Source organism: Manduca sexta, chromosome 22 (genome assembly GCF_014839805.1).
Source record: "Manduca sexta isolate Smith_Timp_Sample1 chromosome 22, JHU_Msex_v1.0, whole genome shotgun sequence".
Classification (NCBI taxonomy): domain Eukaryota; kingdom Metazoa; phylum Arthropoda; class Insecta; order Lepidoptera; family Sphingidae; genus Manduca; species Manduca sexta.
Genome location: NC_051136.1, coordinates 5,669,947 through 5,691,393, shown reverse-complemented (window position 1 = coordinate 5,691,393; position 21,447 = coordinate 5,669,947). Strand labels below are relative to the sequence as shown.

At 32.8% G+C, this 21,447-nt stretch overlaps 1 protein-coding gene across 3 annotated transcripts in view; it reads right to left on the bottom strand.

Annotated features, from left to right (window-relative positions):
* Window positions 1-1,513: 1,513 nt before the first annotated feature.
* LOC115443929 overlaps window positions 1,514-21,447 on the bottom strand; it is a 42,093-nt gene continuing 22,159 nt past the window's right edge. For all 3 annotated transcript variants that reach the window (XM_030169537.2, XM_030169535.2, XM_030169536.2), the window contains exons 3-8: window positions 15,797-16,067; window positions 12,207-12,490; window positions 10,477-10,833; window positions 8,655-9,024; window positions 6,667-6,858; window positions 1,514-6,308 (exon numbers count right to left, since the gene is read on the bottom strand). In XM_030169537.2, the coding sequence (XP_030025397.1) occupies window positions 6,172-6,308; window positions 6,667-6,858; window positions 8,655-9,024; window positions 10,477-10,833; window positions 12,207-12,490; window positions 15,797-16,067 (1,611 nt within the window). In that variant the 3' untranslated portion in view covers window positions 1,514-6,171. The remainder of the gene's footprint in view (window positions 6,309-6,666; window positions 6,859-8,654; window positions 9,025-10,476; window positions 10,834-12,206; window positions 12,491-15,796; window positions 16,068-21,447) is intronic.

Sequence of the window (21,447 nt, the reverse complement as noted above, 5' to 3'; positions counted from 1 at the left end):
CACGCACTCTTTCCATGGGAAAATTCTTCACTGCCAATCGTATAGATTGTTTTAGGGACTCCAAATTATCATGGCGTTTAGAGCAAGCTGTACTCTCTAAAACTGACCACAAATCATAATCCAGCGGATTAAGATCGGGACTAGACGACGGCCAGTCTTCAGCTCTGATGAAGTCCGAAACGTTCGATTCCAACCAAGACTGCGTGGACCGAGCTTTATGACCCGGCGCCGAGTCTTGCTGGAAGGACCATACTTGGTTATTGAACATGGTGATGTTAAGGGGCTTAACTACCTTCTCAAGAATGGTATCTTGATACACTTGTGCCGATGTTTTGATACCTTTTTCACAAAAATATGGCTCAGTCACTCCTTCATAGCTAACACCCCACCAAACCATCACTGAAGTCGGATAATGTCCACGTTGCACTCTGTCGACTAATTGGGAAGCTTCCTTAGAGCTTTGAGCATAAATACGGTCATTTTGTTTGTTAAAATGTTGCTCAATTGTAAAAATTTTCTCATCCGTAAACAAAATTTTTCTGTGACCTCCCTTTGCGTACCGCTTCAGTAGTTGTTTCGATTTTACCACCCTATTCTTCTTTAAATTATCAGTTAAGAAATGGCCAGTGCGTCTCTTATAGGCTGCAAGTCCTAAGTCATCTTTTAAAATACGCGACATGGTTCTAGGTGCTATCTTCATTTCCCGAGATAAAATCTTTTGCTTTCGGACAGGATTTCTTCGAATTCTTTCCCTTACTGCTTTGACCACCTTTTTCGTACGAACACTACGTGGACGGCCAGATCTTTTTCTGTCACAAACAGAGGAGGTCTCATTGTACCTATTAATAGCCCGGTACACAAACATTTTACTAATACCAAGTGTATGGAGAGTTTTAAAAATTGCATTTGGCTCCATACCTACTTTGTGTAATGCTATCACAGCGATTCGGTTCTCTTTATCACCCCACACCATTTTAATATCGCAAAATATTTTACAATGTATTGGCGCCAAAATGAGAAAACACAATGAACAATCGTATAAAAATGACAGATTCGAAATTCAAATGTAATATTTTTTTATAATTAAGTGTAACAGTATTTATGGCCAGACTAAGTATAGTCTGGCATATTTTTACATACTGCGTGAACGTCTCCAAATTATATTGTGCTTAATTCGCTGCGCTTAAGTCACTTTTAGTTTAAATTATGTGCATGTTGAGTTTTCCTAACTTGGGCTTACATTATAGCTATAAGTTATAATATTTAAAATATTGTTATCGTAGTGTTAAGTCTGCTGGAAAACCTAATAAATAAATAAATCAATCTGTTGGGGGTATCGAGAAATGTTCCAGATTCCTCCCACATTTATACTAAGTTGCGTGATAGGGCGGTGATGCCTAACGATCCGTTTTTATTGTAGGAAGGCAGGGTATGACAGTTTGGTTCAAAAGCCAAACAAAATAAATCTATATAGTACTTAGTTTACTAAAATTAGGTAAAATAAAACAATTTCTCGGTAACCACCTTTATTAACTGTTTATTTCTTCATCTTTTCTTATTCATCATTCATCCAATGCCTTGTTACTTTTCCACAATAATTAACTAAAATAGAGTAAGTATGTAACATAATCGCTAAGTTCACTTCCGCACCATACTAACTACACTCGCAGAATTCCTTTAACAGCTTCGTGTGTTATTTAAAACTTAATTGTCAACAACATTTTAAACGCTAAGTACTAAACAAAACAACAAAACTATTGTCAAATAATGTACTTGAAATTGCCACTATTCATAGAGCTGTCATGACTTTTAACAACACAAAAACAGATTTAATCGTAATGCATAAGCTCATTAAATAATTTTAACGTCTAAACTATTTATCGCTTATTTTATTAAATAAGTTGCGATAAGGTATACGAATCGAATTAAGCACTTGTTAAAAAAAACGTTCCAAAATAAACATAAGTACACATTTGAATGTTTATCATTTAATACATTGTATTTATTTTAATTACTAAAGAAACGGCGGTCAAAAGTATGTCATGTCATGATTATTTTGAATTTGTAATATTACTGACATACGGACGGATGTGGCAAAACTTTATGGAAACTTTACAGTTAGTGTGTTCAGGATATTTCTTATATTCATTTGAAATTGAGCAAAATTACAAACAATTTTATTACAATTCTTCAAGCGAAATACTGAATATTTAAGAGGAAACCAAAAAACTATTGACATATATTATTTGGCTTTCTCCCTATTCGACATGAAAATAAAATGTATAAATTATATTTATAACAATAATTTAGTTTACCATGAAAAGGGTTATTTATTTAAGATCAATTATGTACGCTACTGCCTACGATCAATATTTATACAAAATATAGGTACACTGTCGATCAGTAAGATACATTTGTCATTAGTAGGTAGGTACTATAATTCTAATACATATTAGCGAAATAATTCTTATCACCATGATTTTAATTACATTACAATTCCATTATTTACAGTTCATTTCTAAAAGGCATAATATGATGTATATTTATATGTAAACCTACCAAGAATATAGTTACAAAAAATTGTTGATAGTAAAAAATAGTGTTGCCAGCTTCTGAGTAGCACATTATTTAAATAAATTGGCAAACCATGGTGCTTATAGGATTGTTGGCAACACTAATCAAGATATTGGGTAAGTCTGTTCCCATCGACAATATAAATACTGATTAAGACTTTCAAACACCACATCGACCACATTCTCTACACAAAGCTCGACGTAGTTAACTCTGTGAAGGCAATATGAATCGAATGTACCAGGATATAAAGTTAACGATACAATGTTTCACTATGCGTTAAATTGACGTAGTGTTCAAACGCCTTAAATATGATTGTTTATGAAGAATATTTTGCTTATTTACGGCGCCACCCATCGCGTGGTTTTATTGCAATTACATACACGTTACCTTATGGTAATCACCTCATTCATTTGTACAGTATAAACATTAAAAATAAAATTTATTTCAATAACTGTCATGGGCTATTTATTTCTGACTCAGAAGACTTTGTGTCATTCTTCACTGGACGCATCTTCAAATAAACATACGAAGTCACTACACATCCAACACGCATTATCTATACGTTTAATTATATTATGATTATTACTTCGAATACATGTTTGTCTTTTTGTATACATTCATTATAAACATTTGGCACATACATTTCGAAAAATTTATTGGAATATATTGCGAACTACAATTGAGTACAACAGATGATCCAAAATGGCACTAACATATAGAAACGCCACATCGTAAGTACAATAATTGCTTATTAAATAATACGAATATTTTATCGAATATAGTAAGTACACGGTAAATGTATGTACATTATTTATTTGGTCAATACATCACACTTAAAAAGCACACTTCGCAAGTGGCATGTATGTATTTTTCAATAGAATTCTCACACAATATAAACAATTGATTCACTATCATCACCATTTATAAGAAAAAAAAATATTATAAGACAAATCTTCAGTTCAAAATAAAACAATCAATATCGTGAAATTATATTTGATGTAAAACAAAAATTCATACTGACTTACTTGTTTACAATATATGAAAATTCTATCAAAAATTACTACACATAAGTACTAATCATAATGCCTGGAAGACAGAAATATGAAACATGTAATTTTGAATTATGTGACACAATGTTAGTGATTTTTTAAAGTCGAATTGTACTTTTAACGTCGAAGTGATAGTCGAATATGAAAGTTTTAACAGCAATCGCATTAACGAGGTATGATCATCAAACAATTCATCGTAAACGAACAGAATTTTAATAACTCTCAGTTTCGTCCAACCAAGAGTGTAACAATAAATTAATGAATGCTTCCTAGCCAAAATTCGCCATGACGGCCAATCTCAACAGAGATCAGCCAGGTACGCGGGAGATACAGTGCACAAGTGTGTATGCAAAACGCAGGTTTAACAATAATATGTGCACAATCACATACACAAGTATTACTTTTGTATTCTTGATCGATACAACTGTCACATCATTATCAATATATCGATATCGAAAATCGATCATTACTCTGAGCATTATTGGCTTCTTGTCTTCTTTACTTTCTCAGACAAATTTCATACCTCACATATTACAATTGTACTTTAATAATATATTGTATTTTACTTATTTCATAGTCTTTAGATGCCTAAATATACACATAACACATGGAAGCGCAAATGAATAACTCGGTAAATGATGTACACCAAATTCCAATAACATCGAGCAAGCATAACCAAAACAGTCCTACTACTGGCAGTAAGACAAGTCGGCATGAGCCATTAGAAGCGATTTTGAAAATTATAAAATATCGATATTATAATATTCATTATTTTTAGCCGATATTATGACGGTTGTGTAGAATAACATGCATCTTCATTACGTAGATAATATTATTCATTTCAAAAATTAGAAAACATGTATTAAAAATACAAGGCGTATAGTATAAAAATCGATACTATTTTAATATTATACGGAATTGATTAACATAATCGGAGCTGCATTTACTTGTTTTAAAATTAATATATCTATTTTATGTACATCGTTTAAGATTCTCATATATACTCAAACGACGTAAGAATAAATATGGTAATTGGTGTGGGGATACCTTATTTTACAGATTATTTTATTTAATTAATTGGCAATACATATAAAAATAATGCGACTGTCTCAATGCTAAAACATTCTCCTTCGTTATTTCAATACGTATACGAAAATACATTTTATAATTATCAAAACTTTATAAGATGACATAGTTTCCCAGGAAGACAAGGAGTCATTTATCAAGCTTGTGTTCATAAGTTATAAACCATAATAATGTAAGTAAAATTCTTTAATATTACGAGGTTATTATGTATATTTTGAGCATATATAGAGCTGCCAAATATGTCATTAATTTTGAAATATTTCATTAAATGACTGTATTTTAAGTATACCTGACTTCATCAATATAAAGCGTCATTAGTTGTGTACAAACTTATATGATAAGGCTGCACATGTTAAATAATATATATCGAAAGTAAAGTCAAATTATTATGAATGATCGTATTTGATCAAATTCAAATGAATTCTTTAATGCTGTCTAATTAAACTCGCTTTTCTCAGTTAAAATCCATCTAGCACATACTTCGTTTTAAACTGAAAGTAATAATGAGTCCTCGATCACAATGTAATGAATGAACTTCTAATTAATTATAAAATCGACTCCGATTGAACTTGGACTACTAGTTACATCATAGATTAGTTATATAAATTAGTTCCGTCTAAAAATACCTAGAAAACCACTTCCAAACTACAAACAGCCGTCTAAAAATATTGTTAAAATCAATATCTAAAAGTGTTACATCCGATGTAACTCTAATACGGATTAAAAGTGTGGTTTTAGATGTCCCACTATCATTCACTGGTATATATATTTATATACACATATATTTGTCATAGAAGCATTAACACACATACAGTCTTACTTATAAAAAAATCGCAAAGCTATGCTTAGTTAAAACACAAATTTACTCGATCAGCTGTAAGTCAAAACCCGCCATCTTGCCTCTTAATAAGGTTTAAAATAGGAAACCGGTGATGTTTTTGACAGCCATTTAAGCAATCCTTAACCACCTTTTAACGCTAAAACAAGTTTATAAGTAAGACTGATCAATTTCAGAAGCGTTAAGACGCATTCGATAAACTCATAGTTTTTATATTCAATCTGTTTTTGTGATATGATTTCGATATGGACCAATCTATTTATTTGTAAAATTTTAAAATTTGTTATTTATCGAACGCAATCTTATTGCTTTATGCATTATATTTGTCGATGATGCTCGTGACGTCATCGGCTTCATCGCCGTAGTCTCAAGCGCAACTAAGGCTACACGTAACATTTCTAACTAGTCAAATAATATAGAGCCGATTTTTACTATCAGATAAAAGTCATTCATAAAATACTACGTAAACAAATTAAGAATGTCAGTTATGAATAATACTCAATTGTCCTATTATATTTAGTCGGTTTATAATTTGATAGATATTTATCTGATACGAAATCGACCCTTAGCTAAATAACAATAACGTGGAGATTGGAGACGAAGCTCTTCGGGGAGCCGTTGTGTTTATATTTGGACGACTTTCCTGCGCCGCGTGAACGCGAGTAGATATTCAATGCCCCAAACTAACACGCACGACATAATCAGAGCGTTTTGCACGTGAATGCAGAATGAGAAACTGCCCGTGTAGTCTCTTACATAGCCTGGAAAATAATAAAAAGTGCTTAAATAACATCAAGTTCAGATTAATTGAGGAAACTTTGTTGCCGCCACCGGTAATAGTTGCTAGTGACTAATCAGCTGTCATGGCAACTGGCACATTTATTTCGACAAATATAATCAATCAGCGGCAGATTTTTTTTACTGTCCTTACAAGATATTTTTAATTTCCAGTGTCTAATCCGTAACTTGGGTAACTGGTACTATTTAGTTAAAAGATTATCAATCTATTGCAGTTACTTTTTGTCGCCACCATGGGTAATAGAAGCCGCTACCGAATGAGAAGACGAGCAACAATTTTATGTAAAACAATAATTAATGCCAGCAATATGATGAACTCACCGATAAGGGGTCCAATGGCGACCACGAACGCCCCCTTGCTGACCATGTGCAGACCGAAGGCGGCCGGCAGCTTCTCCAACGGACAGTACTCCGAGATGGTAAGCGTGAAGTTACTGAGACACATGCCTCGGAAGAACCCGCATATCGACAGCCATATCATAAGCGGCACCCACTCAGACTGCTCCGCTAGTACTGGAAATATTATATTTCATATTGAGAAAATTATTTAAATTAATATTTTTATTTATTGCTTTAAATGACGAGACGAGCTTCCCCTTCGCTCGATGGTAAGCGATACGACCGCCCATAAACAATAGAAACACTATCCAACACCTTAAATTACAAAATATTGTTTGGTAAATATTTCACTGCGCTCGCCATCCTGAGACATGAGATGTTAAGTCTCATTATGTCCAGTAAATACACTAGCTACAATGTCCTGCAAACCGAAACAACGTGACTACACACTGCTGCTTGGCGACCGAAATAGACATTGCGGTTATACCTACCCAGGCGGACTCTCACATATGAGGGACCTACCACCAGTAAAATTAAGACACTATTAATTAATACATCATATCTACTATCACTGCCAAGTGGAATACTCCACCCTATCCTCCTATTTCGTGCAAAATAAACATATTAGTGTTAACACTTATTGAGGTTCACTGCTCGGTGTCGTAAATCATTATACACCAGGCGTGCGCTCCCGCACCCTTGTAAAGATTTAACACACTTGGCGTGTGATACCGAAATGTCACGCATTTAAAAACTCAACAGACGTGTGGGACGCAGTCAACTTGTTGATAATAAATTAAATAAAATAAATATGATTGTGTATCGACTTTTTAAGTATTATCACTTATTTTGCAATATTATGCAACAGCCGAGATATTTGTATTTTCACAGTATCGAAAAATCGCGTTTTAACTAGTTTCCAATAAAATAAAATCTTGACGATTGTAGGTACCTATCTAAACGAACTCTAGCATACGGTATACGAATGACATTGTTTGCACTCAAGATATATAATAACGTATAAGTATTTCATATATTTCATAATATACAAAAAACTAAATATACGATTGCCTCAATAAATATGTTCATCGATTTATTTGTAATCGATACGGCAGCAAGCGTGTGAATACGTGTACTTAAATATTTACAAAGAAAAATCATTAACAAGTTATCTTAATTATGTCTTAACGAAACATATCGATTATATCACCAACAATATTTATTTAATATATGTACATAGAAATTAGATAAATAACAATTTCCGGCACTACGAGTATCAAGTCTAACGGGTACAGCTGGTTTGTTAAATAGTTGCTTGTTTTTGATGTTTATTTACTTGGGTACCGATCTTTGTATTATTTTATTATATGCAGAATATTCATACGGTGAAGGATAGGTTAGTTTTTGCAATTAATACATCAGTCAGCCGCTAGCTACCGCGTATCATTGGCGTTACAACTTGTTAGAAGGACTCAAATGATTTACTAGAATAAATTATGTACATGTCAAATAGTACTAATAACTACCACGGTAACAATAAAATTGAAGTTAATGGTACAATAAGCGGTTACTTATATGGTAATGAGAGGCTTCGGATTTGATTTTCAATCTTTGTGTGAACCGCCATATTACGATAGTCAACTCAGTAAAATATCCAGACCATTATATTATGATCAATATACCAATTCCAAGTATAGAAAATTAAACCTAAAATCTTTACTCATTAAACCGATTCTGAATTGATCGTGCAATATTTAAGTAACAATAAAGACTATATTTATTATCATTTAATTATATTCTTATAATAACGAATTAATGAATACAATCCTAACCACAATACAGTATGTCACTATAATTAACACATTGCATCGAAGCGCATCATTACTTATGTAACAAAATGATCTCACTCCTTAACCCAATGAATAAAACATACCTTTAAGAATATATTTACTAAGAATAAACAAGCTCACCTGATCTAGTCGCAGCGAGGAAAAATGACGATACGAAGAATATCATCTTCTTTGATATAGTTGTCCTGTCGAATATCGGCGGAAGTATCAACCGCACGAGGATATCCGTAATGGCCGTCATAGACAGACAAAAAGCCGTGTCGTTCATATTGTACCCCAAACTCTGTATAAAGAACGGGGTCAACATCCTAAACTGTAGCTCGCCGCTCCAAAATAAAGAGAGACCGAGTAAAAGGTTCAAAAAAGACCAGTCTTTGAGTAAATCCAAGTCCATGAGAGCTATAAACTTTTTAATGAAGCCTTTCTTTTTCTCTATCTCCGGCTCTGACTTCTTGATTGCTTTCATTTGTATGGCCTCGTCGTCCGCTGTCTGTAAAGTGAACGTGGCTTTACTTTACATTCGATAAAATATGTATGACTGTAATGTAAATGTGGCCTTATTATTTTATTTTCGATAAAATATCGGTGGAAATTAAAACTATCTTTGATGTATTCATGTATTACGCGGCCATTAAATTCATTTAATTAAACAAAATTCTTGAACATTTTATTTAAAACATTTTAGAATTATAAACATAAATTCCGTCGTGTACTCTGCACGCGAAATATTATTTTAGCAAAGCAATAAAGTGTAATAAATGTAAGTAACTTTACCAATAGGAGATGTACTTATATAATCTTTCAATATTATAAAATAAAATTGTAAGAGGCCTGTAGATTATAGACATTGAAGAAAAACCAGTATGGGCGGTCTTTATAGCAACAGAAGCCAAAACAACAGTTTTTAGAATATTTGTCTGTTTATATGTTTGTACACGCATCACGCAATAACTACTGCGTGGAATTTAATGCAGTTTTCACCGATATATTACTAGATGTCTCAATTGAAATATAGACTCTATTTTATCCCGGGAAAATATAAAACAGGATTTTTATCCCGGAAATACTTTTTCACGTAGAAAAAGCTATTACAAAAGCAATTGCCAATATAATGATTTAGCAGCAATAATTCTTCTAGAACACTCCATCATATTTGACTTCAATTCAAACCACTTCGTAATTCAATCGGACAATTCTAATCACTTTCATGATTTATGTGTTAAAATACAATACACACGCAAACCACAAATCAAAATAAATGTCTGTATCTGCAATACGACTATTACATATGATAACACCAAAGGAATATTAACAATTTATGATAATCGAAAGCTACTGTTCCGCCATCATTTAAGGCTGAGTGAAGATATTTTAATTCTCACTAACCTACTTAGACAAACTTTAACAAAGAACTATTTTATAATTGGAAAGAAAAGTAACTTCATTGAACTTAAACATAATTAGTGCCGTCCAGATAAAGGATCGATTGACGAAAAATATTGTTCTTCGCTAGTCGATATTATTATGTCGATATGTCTTTCTGTGAAGTTATCTTCGAGGATGTTGAAAACTTATCTTACCTAATATTATAGTTGTACTATTAGTATAAATACCAATATTTGTGTATATGTTTCTATGTTTGTTAGGGGAAAACGCAAAAATCGCTGAACTGATTTGGATGAAATTTGGCACGCAGTTAATTCGACTTCTGGATCAACATGTAGACTACTTTTAATACCGTTAATTTACTGTTAAATATTAAAACTTTATAATCCAACTTTCAATCATATGGCGCTGACATTCTACAGATGTCGCTGTGGACCTACAGCGATTTCAAGATTTTCGAAGCGGGAAACACTTCACGCAGGCGAAGTCGCGAACAACTCCTAGCTCCTTACAAAACCATAAACAAGCTTGTAAATTATAAAAAATCATCACCTACATCAAGATACAGCTGCAAATAGCTTCCAGTGAAGTCCATGTTCGATATATTGGATATCACAGACACCTTCCTTCTCCGCGCCGCCTCGCTCATGCTGCCGCTGGAGGTGACCCTCGGCATCACCGCGACCGAAGCCGCCGTGGTCAGCCCTGGGTACACTTTACAATTCTTCTCAAACTCTGGCAACGGCTTGTCACAAGTCTTCGCGCGTGGCAACCCTATCGTCCTAACGGAAGGATGGTTCATGTTTGTATGGGATCTCTGTGGTGTCAACTTTGGCATTGGGTGTGTCACGAGAGGGTTAATCTCGAATTTGTCTTCGTTTTCTTCGTCGCTTTCTAGTATACACTCCATTTCCTGAAAATTGATAAACAAAATTCAACTTAATGCTATTAGCAATTATATTGCAAATCGCACGTAATATTTTTAAATTGATTAAGCAGTTAATTAGATTTATCAAACGAATATCGAACTGTTACTAGACAATCTAATTAAAAGTCATTTGCTAAATGTGCGATGGTTCATTGGGGTCATTGACTGCGGACATTAGATTACGAATGCGTCATCAATCATTGTTGTTTATCGTGATATCAATGTGTCAGTGTTTACGGGCACATCTCTTTTGTTTTGTTACTCTCGTGATTTGACACACGAAACATAACCTTTATATTATTACCCGCGATTTTTTTTTTATTTAAATTCAATTTTCGGCGAATATGTTTGGTCATGCCTTTCCCGGAACGAATACTATTTATTTCTTTTAGTAATAAATGACAAGACGCGACGGGGCAAACCTTGGCGAAAATATGAAACTCAAAGCTCTACATGAATACACTGCACTTGTAATACTGATTTAGGCAACAAAAGTCATCATAATTATTCGAATAATGTCCCGTAAAAATATTTTTAACACGAAAACTGCTATTTAACAAAATACTGACAATAAATGGTTATACACTACTTAATGCTTGACATGTTAGCCGGCTAACATGACAGCTACATGACATTACGCCTTATTATGTAATAAATAATAAGGTCCAATGGCAAATGGGTATCTACTAAAAAAAGCCTTAGTAGTAAGTACCCTTCATCAAATCGCATATGACCAAACAAAAACCACCTTTGTATTGTTACACTATTGTATACACTCGTACCGTGCTCGCTGATAACAATATTTACAAATAAAAACTATTAAAAAGTATTCACACTCAATTCGTGTGAACAAACGAGTGTAACATTGCTTTTATTTGTCAACAAATGAGACCAACAAGGGCATTTGGTGAGTTGAATTGATTCGATAAACAGATCGCGCATAACCTTTTAAGCAAGTTTCTTTTAAATATAAAAAATATTCCATTAATACATAGGAGCGAAAATTAACTTCTATGATTAAAACTACTTAAGCCAAACGAATTTATAGCTAAGGGAAATTCTTGGGCCGCTCCTTCACAGCGATAACAGTCCGAAGCGGTGGTAGATTAATGACGATTCAAAGGGGCTTGTAAAAGATTGAATAAAGAAAATTTTAAGTTGAGTATACTCGTTGATTGAATCTATATCAAAACTCTAGTTGCTATGGTCGTTTTTTAAATATTAACACATCGGGAAATAAAAATAAACAGTAACTTTTAGGTTTCGCAGTTTTGTTCGCTCCAATCCGTTAAGCCGTATTATCGATTACACTATTCACAACACAGAACTACATTAGAAAAAAAAATAAATAAAGTTACCTTCACCGGTTGCAATTCACAATCAACTGGCTCGTCGATAAGATGTCTCTTCACTGGTTGCAGGAGACACGACCCCAACACTGCGTGGAAAGCCAGTGCGCCCAGTATCACCACTGTCCAACGGAACCCGAACTCTCCTAATAGTAACTTGACTAGTTGAGGCATGACCATGAGCCCGAAGCCGGTGCCAGCCATCGACAGTCCGACGGCTTGCCCGCGCTTCTTGGAGAAATAGTGGTTCAGCGACACAAAAGATGATGACGACGCTAGACCTACACCGAAACCTGGAATGCAAAGGATTTGTGTTTTATATTATCTTTATTTATTTCACTTCATACATATCGTGTGAAGGTAGACTTAATGCCAGAGGCAATCTCAGAGGTGGAAGGTAAAAACATAGTAGTTGCACGTCAATAAAAACAGTACATTTAAGGTAGTAACCTATACCATAAATAAAATAATTTTCTTTAAATAAATACCATATTATACAATAATTTGTAATAAGTGCCCACTTTCCATGAATGCTTTTGTAACTATAATAAAATTATGTAGGCAAATATTTATTTAAATTTAGCATTTCCTTCTTTATATGTGACTTTAAGTTATTAAATACCTATTTTAAGCACAGTTTGTGTCATTCCGTATAAAAAAAAGTAACGTCATTTCCACCCAATTACGTCTACTTCTGTCCTTAAAAGGAATCCGATTTAACTGTATGTACTTGTAGGGACTGCAAACCTATAAAGGCAATTTATTAAATAAAATTCTTCTACATGGAGTAATACGATATGCGATTGGCTTATAGCCATTTTATTCTATGAACATAATAAACTATTTCTTCCATAAAATATACGCGGGTATAATTTCATAAATATACCGGTGTGTTTACAACATTAATCCTACGAGGAGCTCGTGTACTTATTTAAATGATCTCATTCATAAAAACTGAGTTTCATTTACTTATTTACGAAAGCGTATAATTATGAGCATTTTAATTTGCCCGCTCATACAATTGGTAAACATTTTTATTACGAGTCCAATTTAAAAATGTTCGCAGGCCGCACGCAAAGTTTTAAAATAAAAACATTGTTTTTTTCATTCACGTAAATACGCACATATTTCACTTTGTTATCCTCAAAACTTTTAATTGAATTTAGTTTTTATTAAACAATATTTTTATAACAATACTTAAATAACATAAATACCGACTTGTATTGTGCAGAAAACAAGTACAAATTATATTTTTTTCCTAAAAATAATTTTATTATTATTTAATTGCGTAACAAAATAGCCACAAATACAATACAATATATTCTTCGACCCCATCCTTAACATATCATAAAAAATTAAACCAAAAATACACTGACGTCATCTACTTAAGGCTAGCACACCGCATACGTGACTTGGACCGTATATCACATGAAACATCAGTTTTCTGAAAAATATCAATATTGAGGAAATTCCAATTCTCAAAATTAGGATGTTGTTTGGACATATAATGAATTACAGTGCACAAGTGACGCAAGCGACGTAATGAATGGCGTTTACGGTCCATTAAGTTACGGGCCATAAATAAAACGACTGCCGTGTTCCAATAAAACATCTCGTTTAGCTTCAAAACAATGGTAAGTAGGGTAGAGAGTGATATTTACTGCTTCTGACTAACGTCTGACCGAAATGTCTATCGTTAATTCATTAATAGCCCGACTATCCTATTTTATAGACCCAATTCTGGTACTAAATGTTTATTAGTTTGTTTTGCGTAGATATTTATACGATATACGCATTTTGATTTGGGAAAATTCAAAATTTCCTATTGTTGATACTTCAAAATAAAATAATATGCATTTATTCTCAAAACGTCCATGTTTCAATTATAAATCATCATCAACCGTAGGATGTCCACTGCTGAACATAGGCCTACTCCAAAGATGACCTAATAAATGTCGTAGGAGTTCGCTGGATGCGGGTCGCTTCCAATTATAAATAAAAATACCAAATTAGATTATTAAATTGAATGATTTTCCAACAACTACTTATGCATTACGAGCAGGGCTCAGAAACCCCATCTTTAGTATCTACACGTCAAAGACCTGCCTCGCCGTGGCACATATTTTATCATAATTTTATATACGCAAATCACCCTACTTATTTCAATTTCAAACAAGTTTGACTTGACTTCAGAGTATTAGCTTATATCGCGTCCTCGCTACCTTAAGGATATTTACACAAAAATCGCATTGTGAAATCTTACAAAATGGTACGCTATACACATAATATAGTTCTGACAAACGTGGTTACACAAACAGAGCCAAAGATTTCGAAGAAGTGCAAAATCGCTAGAGAACAAAATACAGACAAGGAAAAAGCAATTATAAAATTATAATTTATTAATTTTCGTTAGTTATTGAATCACTTATTATTATATGTAATGAGTTACAAACATATAAATACTAACACACAATATTTAATTCATCCAAGTCGAATAATGACAATAGTCTTTCTAACTCAAATTAGCATTAATTATTAGATTTATTTAAATAACTCCTAATGGTTACATTCACATGAAAAGTATCTTATAAAATAATAACTATTTACCTAAAGCAATTGTTTATAAAAATCTTATCATATGTGCGCCGCGAAAGGTTAAATTACTCACCGACTTGCATATCAGACTCAATCTATACATGTTTAAAATAGGATACTAGAGTTTATATGCGCCTGGTACAAAATGATAATTTGACAGGAAAAATGCTCACAAATAACTTGATTTAATAAGGATTTGACAGAGCTTTACTTTGTATAAATCATTAACAAACCAGAGATATTGCAATAAACAGAGAAATGGAATTATAATAATGATAATATCTAGCTATCGCAGTTCTGAGAACCTGATAATCTGTTTAGTCGTCTTAACAGTAATGCATGCTAGCGGTCGTTAAACCTAGGCAGAAACCTTATAGGTTGCCTGCACATTCTGAACCGGCATCGACCTGGCATAAAACTCCATTCTATGATATTAAAAAACCTTAACTATATGAATAATGAAGTAGACTTAATATTATTCGGCTGTTAGCAATAATAACTAAAATATTCATATTATATAATACGTTTATCAAATTTAATTGGACGCACCAACTCGTTAATTTCAGTTTGTTTCAGTTTTTAAATTCATTCGACCATTGATAATATTAAACGTGTCTACAAAAGACGACCGATACCTGATTATAGGAGTGTGGTGAACAAATAACAACTGGTGTCTTTATTGTCATTCAAATTCTATCTAGAAATATCGGACTTATGTAGATCTATGACAACGAAGGAATCCTAAATGAATACCCCTACCTTATCCATTATAATTTTAAACCACAACAGTAAACATACCATACAATGCAGTCATTAACACTACCTGTGTCATCCGTGACATACTAAAAATACAATGTTGCCATAAACAATAAATATTATGTAAACAAATAATAGCACCATTTTATATTCTTAATAGGTCACCATAAAATATTAAATGTTGATTTTAAATCTTAGGCAGACTGACTTAAGGCATAAAATGTTAAAACAAAACATTAAGAACTCACCTCCCAGAATACTGTAAGTGGCAAGTATATGACCCATGCTGTTCGCCGGAGCGGTAAAGAGCAATCCCAGCGCGCATATTGTCGAACCAACAAAGCATACTTTTCTATACGAGAAAGTTTTTATCACGGGCCCTACGAAGAATCCGGAGAAATTGACCACAGAGTCCAAGGTACTGGCGATGACGGACGCTCCGGTAGTGTGCACTCCAAGATCATCGAGTAAGTCTTTGAAGAGCAAGCCGAAAGACGGCTCTAGAGATCGCGTTGAAAACTGTAAACAAAGATTACATATTAGATTATTTGATATTATTATTTTGATTACAATGTTTTTAAAGGCATCACTAAGACTTCCTAAATGCATGAAACTTCTCCGACGCTTTGTTTCTTATTTATGCTATAATTAATAAAATTAATTTCGTTTTAGTATAAGAGTTTCAGCACTTATGTTTATTCTAAATCTTTCCATTTGGATAGATTTATCAGACCTCTAGCGATTTCATTGACTAAACGAAACAGCAAAGCTGTTACAACTTGGTTCTATTCCTATAAAATATAGAACGTATATCGATCATTCTGCAAGTCCATACGTAAGACGGCTTCTCATCGATCGAGGTAATGTACTGGATGCAAATTTGCAGATGGCATGAAACAGACGAGTGGGCGGACGGAAAGAGCATAAAGCCGATTACTTCCAGCCAGCGAATACAAATAAACACAAAATTTCCAATAAACCGCTAGGGAAACTCGGGATAAATAAGCATTAAATGGAATTGTGATATATAAAGTATTTATATATCAAGGTATACGTGTCAATATTATAAGGGACGAAACCCAAGTAATGTAACCCTACAGATGACGCAGAAAATTTCAATGGTCCACACTCCATAGTACAATAATCCCTATCTTTTAACCGGAATTGAATGACGAATATAGCATACTCGGTAATGATAAGACTCTGTAGTCGTTCGTAATATTGAACGTGAAAACTTCCATTCATGTATAATATTATATTTGGACGTGGCAGTCAATTTTAGTTTGTTACGGCTTCCACGATTCGTACATTCAATAAACTATCGAATTGAAGATTATATTTAGAACGTGAGGGACCGGAAAATGTATTTCACAAAGATTAATTTATAACCGTCATTGCAAGTCGTAGCCAGAGCAATGATTTATTTATTTATTTATTTAAACAGCCAACAAAACATACTCCTTACATAGTTTTTTTAACAATTCAGTAAGTAATCGCTGTAGTGCTGTTTTAATTACAGGCTGTCAAAGCATGAACATATTAATACATAACAATAACCAATTGACTGCACCATAAGTGCAGTATATTCTAAATATAAGACTGAATATAAAACTAAATTTAGGTTTCAACAGACGAGTTCAATATTTTCTTTTTGAAGATAGGAAGCGAGTCATTAAATTTATGTCAATACAATCAGAATTTTCTACAATTCGGTTATATAATCTGGATAAGCAAGGGACAGGCGACTGGCTACCAAGGTTTGTTCTGCTGAATCTACAATTAAATAAGCTAATCTCTTAAATAGCTATTAACTTCCAAAATTCCATGCATGAATGAACGCTATTGAAAAACTAGTATGCATACATTTTATTCAAATTAAGATATTTAGGATACCTTCATATAGAAATAGTATTATTAATCATTTTCATTTGATATAGAACTCACAGGAATATTCGAAAGCATAATATTCATATGCTCTTACCTAAACTTGTTTCAAGCCGACCTTAGCGTTTATTATCAGTACCTTACGAGACTCCTCAACCGATCAATATCATAAAAGGGCATATATGAGACATCTCCAAATATATTACACAGCTATACACTCGAGTTTTATGTAAATATGTATGCATGTTAATCACAAATAAAAGACGAAGCGCCGCGTCATTAGCAAACATAAAACGCGGCAAGCAACCACATTTTTACACACGAAATACGAATACAAAATTAAACATTAATACAAATAACTATTTTAAAACAAACTTTACTATGAATTTTAGCAAAGGTGTACTTCAACAGATAATTTAATTCAATTGCGTTATCTATGTACTACTAAAAGTACCCTAATTAGACTTAGCGTGTGTGTGGCCGATTAATTTTCAATACCGTTGTGCTATAAAAGAACTAGACCAAATTTATATTAGCTTATCGATAATATATTCACATTAAAATACCCGTAAATGTTAAAGTAAATACGTTTGATTTTTAGAACCACAAATAAAAAGGACTAAGTACAAAGCCTTTTTGAAGACATAATATTGTTTACATTGGAATAAATATTGCTATTCATGTACAGTTTATTAAAATAACGTAATGAGGCTTTAAGTAACGTAATGCGCGACTATTTTAGACGTCAAATTATATTACTGGATGTTAAAAGACCCTTAACTCAGTTAGTAAAAACTTTAGTATCATAGGCCTTGGACAAGCAAACAGACTAATTATAATCTAGTAATAAACTAGAACGAACTATTTGTTGAAGTTCAAGGTAGATGTAAATCTTCTGTTACCTGACAGATAATAAACAATAACATTCATCGGCTGCCTTAACTAAAAGATTGAAAGGTATAATATTTTTTCATTATAAACTAGACCAAATTTATATTAGCACATCGATAATATATTCACATTAAAATACCCGTAAATGTTAAAGTAAATACGTTTGATTTTTAGAACCACAAATAAAAAGGACTTTTGACTTTTTCATTTGCCACAAGATAACAAATCCTTGAAGAAAATTAGAAACACTTAGGAATCCAGTGCAAGAAAGTATTTCTAGTTTCCTTTGCATTGTTTGATTACAAGACATCTATGAATAGAGAATTCTGAACTTCCTTTTTTATAAACGTACTATATAAATTATGAAAATTAATACAACAGAGTAGAGAATATCGCCAAGATCAGGAACTCTGTGTTTTTTCTGTTTCTGTACACTGGACAAGAGTGAGTTACATAAAATGAAAGAGATGTAGATCTACACGGATTGAACTTTATAGTAAACTACTAATTTATACTTCAAAGTATCCACAAGTAATATTATAATACGTTCGTCGTTTATAGATATATAAGTAAATTGTACCAGACACTTATTACAGCCGATAATCTGTTTAAAACACTGCAATTTTTAATCGAAGCTATTAATTATCAAGTGATATTGCGATACGTAAAAATATAAGATATCATGTTTTAGAAGACCATCACGGAATTGGTGCTCAAGAACCAACTGGACAAGCAAACCTCGTAAAATTTTTAAACTGACTGTAAATCCATCAAGTGTTTAATAGAAAATGGAAATAGACGGCAACAAGAAGTTCACAAAACTAGATTACGTCACAGTCAAAACACATTTTAACATCTAGGTGAAATAACGTGGGGAAAAAACGACTAAACTTAAGTTTTACGAGACTGCATGTAATGTTTCAAGGTGATGCACCTGCTGCAATCATACATTGTTTTGTGATAAATAATTATGATATAATTCTTAATTTTGCTATCTTCATCTGGCCATTCCATTAAACAAAAACTTGTTTGTAAGAATGAGACCTCTACAAATGTGGTACAATAAAATCGTGCGAACAGCTGATTCACGTAAGCTAAGACGTGAACACAAATTAATTGTGTCAGTAGTACGAGAGCAAGTAACTGCGAGTTGTTGAGCAATCGTAACTATGTCGCTACTTTAAGAGCAATTACTTCGAGCAAATTGAAATTCTGTTGCAAATTACTTCGACATCTAGAAGGTTCAGCTGTCCTTAACCGGCACAATAAAAGATCAATAACAAAAGGTACTATTATAGTGACGGCGATCATTATCCTGGCTTTTTTTGTCCGGGATTCGTGGAAACGTATTTGCGGGGAATTCCCGGGTAAAGAAAATTTTGACAATTCTTTTAAATCAGTCAAATAACTTCAACCTGTAAAGTACCTTAAATTTAAAACTTACGATAAGTATTGGGTGCTTAGGTAGCTTAAAAACTATATTCTTACTTTCAACAGGTAAGGAGTATTACACTTGTGTATGTGTATACATACAAAAGTGTAATGCATTTAATCAGTAAGAATTATTAAAACGACCGCAAAAATAATCAATATAAATATGATGTCACTTTAAAAATGGTATAATTTCATAATAATTTCTTATGTTTATGCGAGTTTAGACATTCAAATAAAACTATTTTATGTGTTTTATCGCGGTTTTTTATATTATATTTATGTCTCGAAGTTTCGAAAACTTTGCAGTTTTCATGCACACCCCCTCCCCCTTAACATTTCAAGATTCATATCAATGATATAATTTCTAAACGCCAAAAATGTACTATGTAATAATTTTTTTAGTTCATGTTCTACTAGACATATTTAAAAAAACGTGATTCTATTCTTGTGGTGCTTGTTTCTACTAGGTGGACTTTGGACTCTACTACTTACTGTAGAAAACAAAAATCAAGCGAATAATAAAAGTCTATGCTGGTATTGAAGCCGGCAGAATTGCGAACTCGTTCGACACAGATCCGGTATATTACGTCTACACTTTTATGGTTGCATTACATAATCCCTATCAGTAGAACAAAAATAGAGGTCAATACTGACCTTATGCTAACCGTTGTCAAGGTCTGCGGTCTGTGAGTAATATAAGGTATATTTTTGCGTAATTTTCCTTTTTCAAAGGTATAACTAAGATTAACTTCAATCGTTCTTGATAAATAACAACGTGAAAGACACAAGGTTTATGAATGCAGGAAGACTTAAATAGGTAAAAAGAAAAACTACAAACGGAAAAAAGTATGATAGCAAGCCGGGTTTTCTTTTACTGAATAACATTTAAAGATAGACTTTCCCGTTGCTTAACGATAAGTAAATGTATATTCCAACTTTTATTCAACTTTTTCTCTATACTTTATAAAATTTTACATCAAATCTGGGTCAGTTAAGATGCTTGATTCGATAATTATTTTTAGTTATATTTTAAAGCCTGATTTCGGCAAAAAATGCGAATAATTTTTATGAACATTTTATATATATATGTATATTCTTTAGAAATCGATATCTACACTGTGCTAATCGTTTCTCTTATAATTGGAAATGATAACTAAGCGAATACAAACATTCCTATCTTTCGACGAGCATTAACATGTTAAAGCAATTGCACATAGATACTGATTTATGTCTGATTATTTGGACACTGCATTATTAATGATTGTCCTATCATATCAACCTTTGTATGCAGTCGTAGACACCTCAAGATTTTACACGCCATATCGTATCCTATTTTCAAAATTTCTAGACTGACTCGTGTCTATTTTATCCGATAGATAGTGGCCTAACTTGAGAAACCAAAAAATTCAACTAATAATTCATTTTTGCAACGTGGTTGAAAAAGCTAAAATACAAAGTAATGTAAAAAGAGACAGAGACAGAAGGAGATTGCAAGATTATTTCATTAAGAAGAAAAGTTGTTAGTGCCATAGATTTATTATTGAACGTCAACTTAATCGAAGGTCAAGCCGATAAGCTGTACGGTGAAGTAAACGAAGCGCTTGACATTGAGAAGTTTTTATGTCATTCTTGAGTGTACTTGTAATATAACGCAAATTTATCCTGTTCACTATAGATAATTGGTTGATAA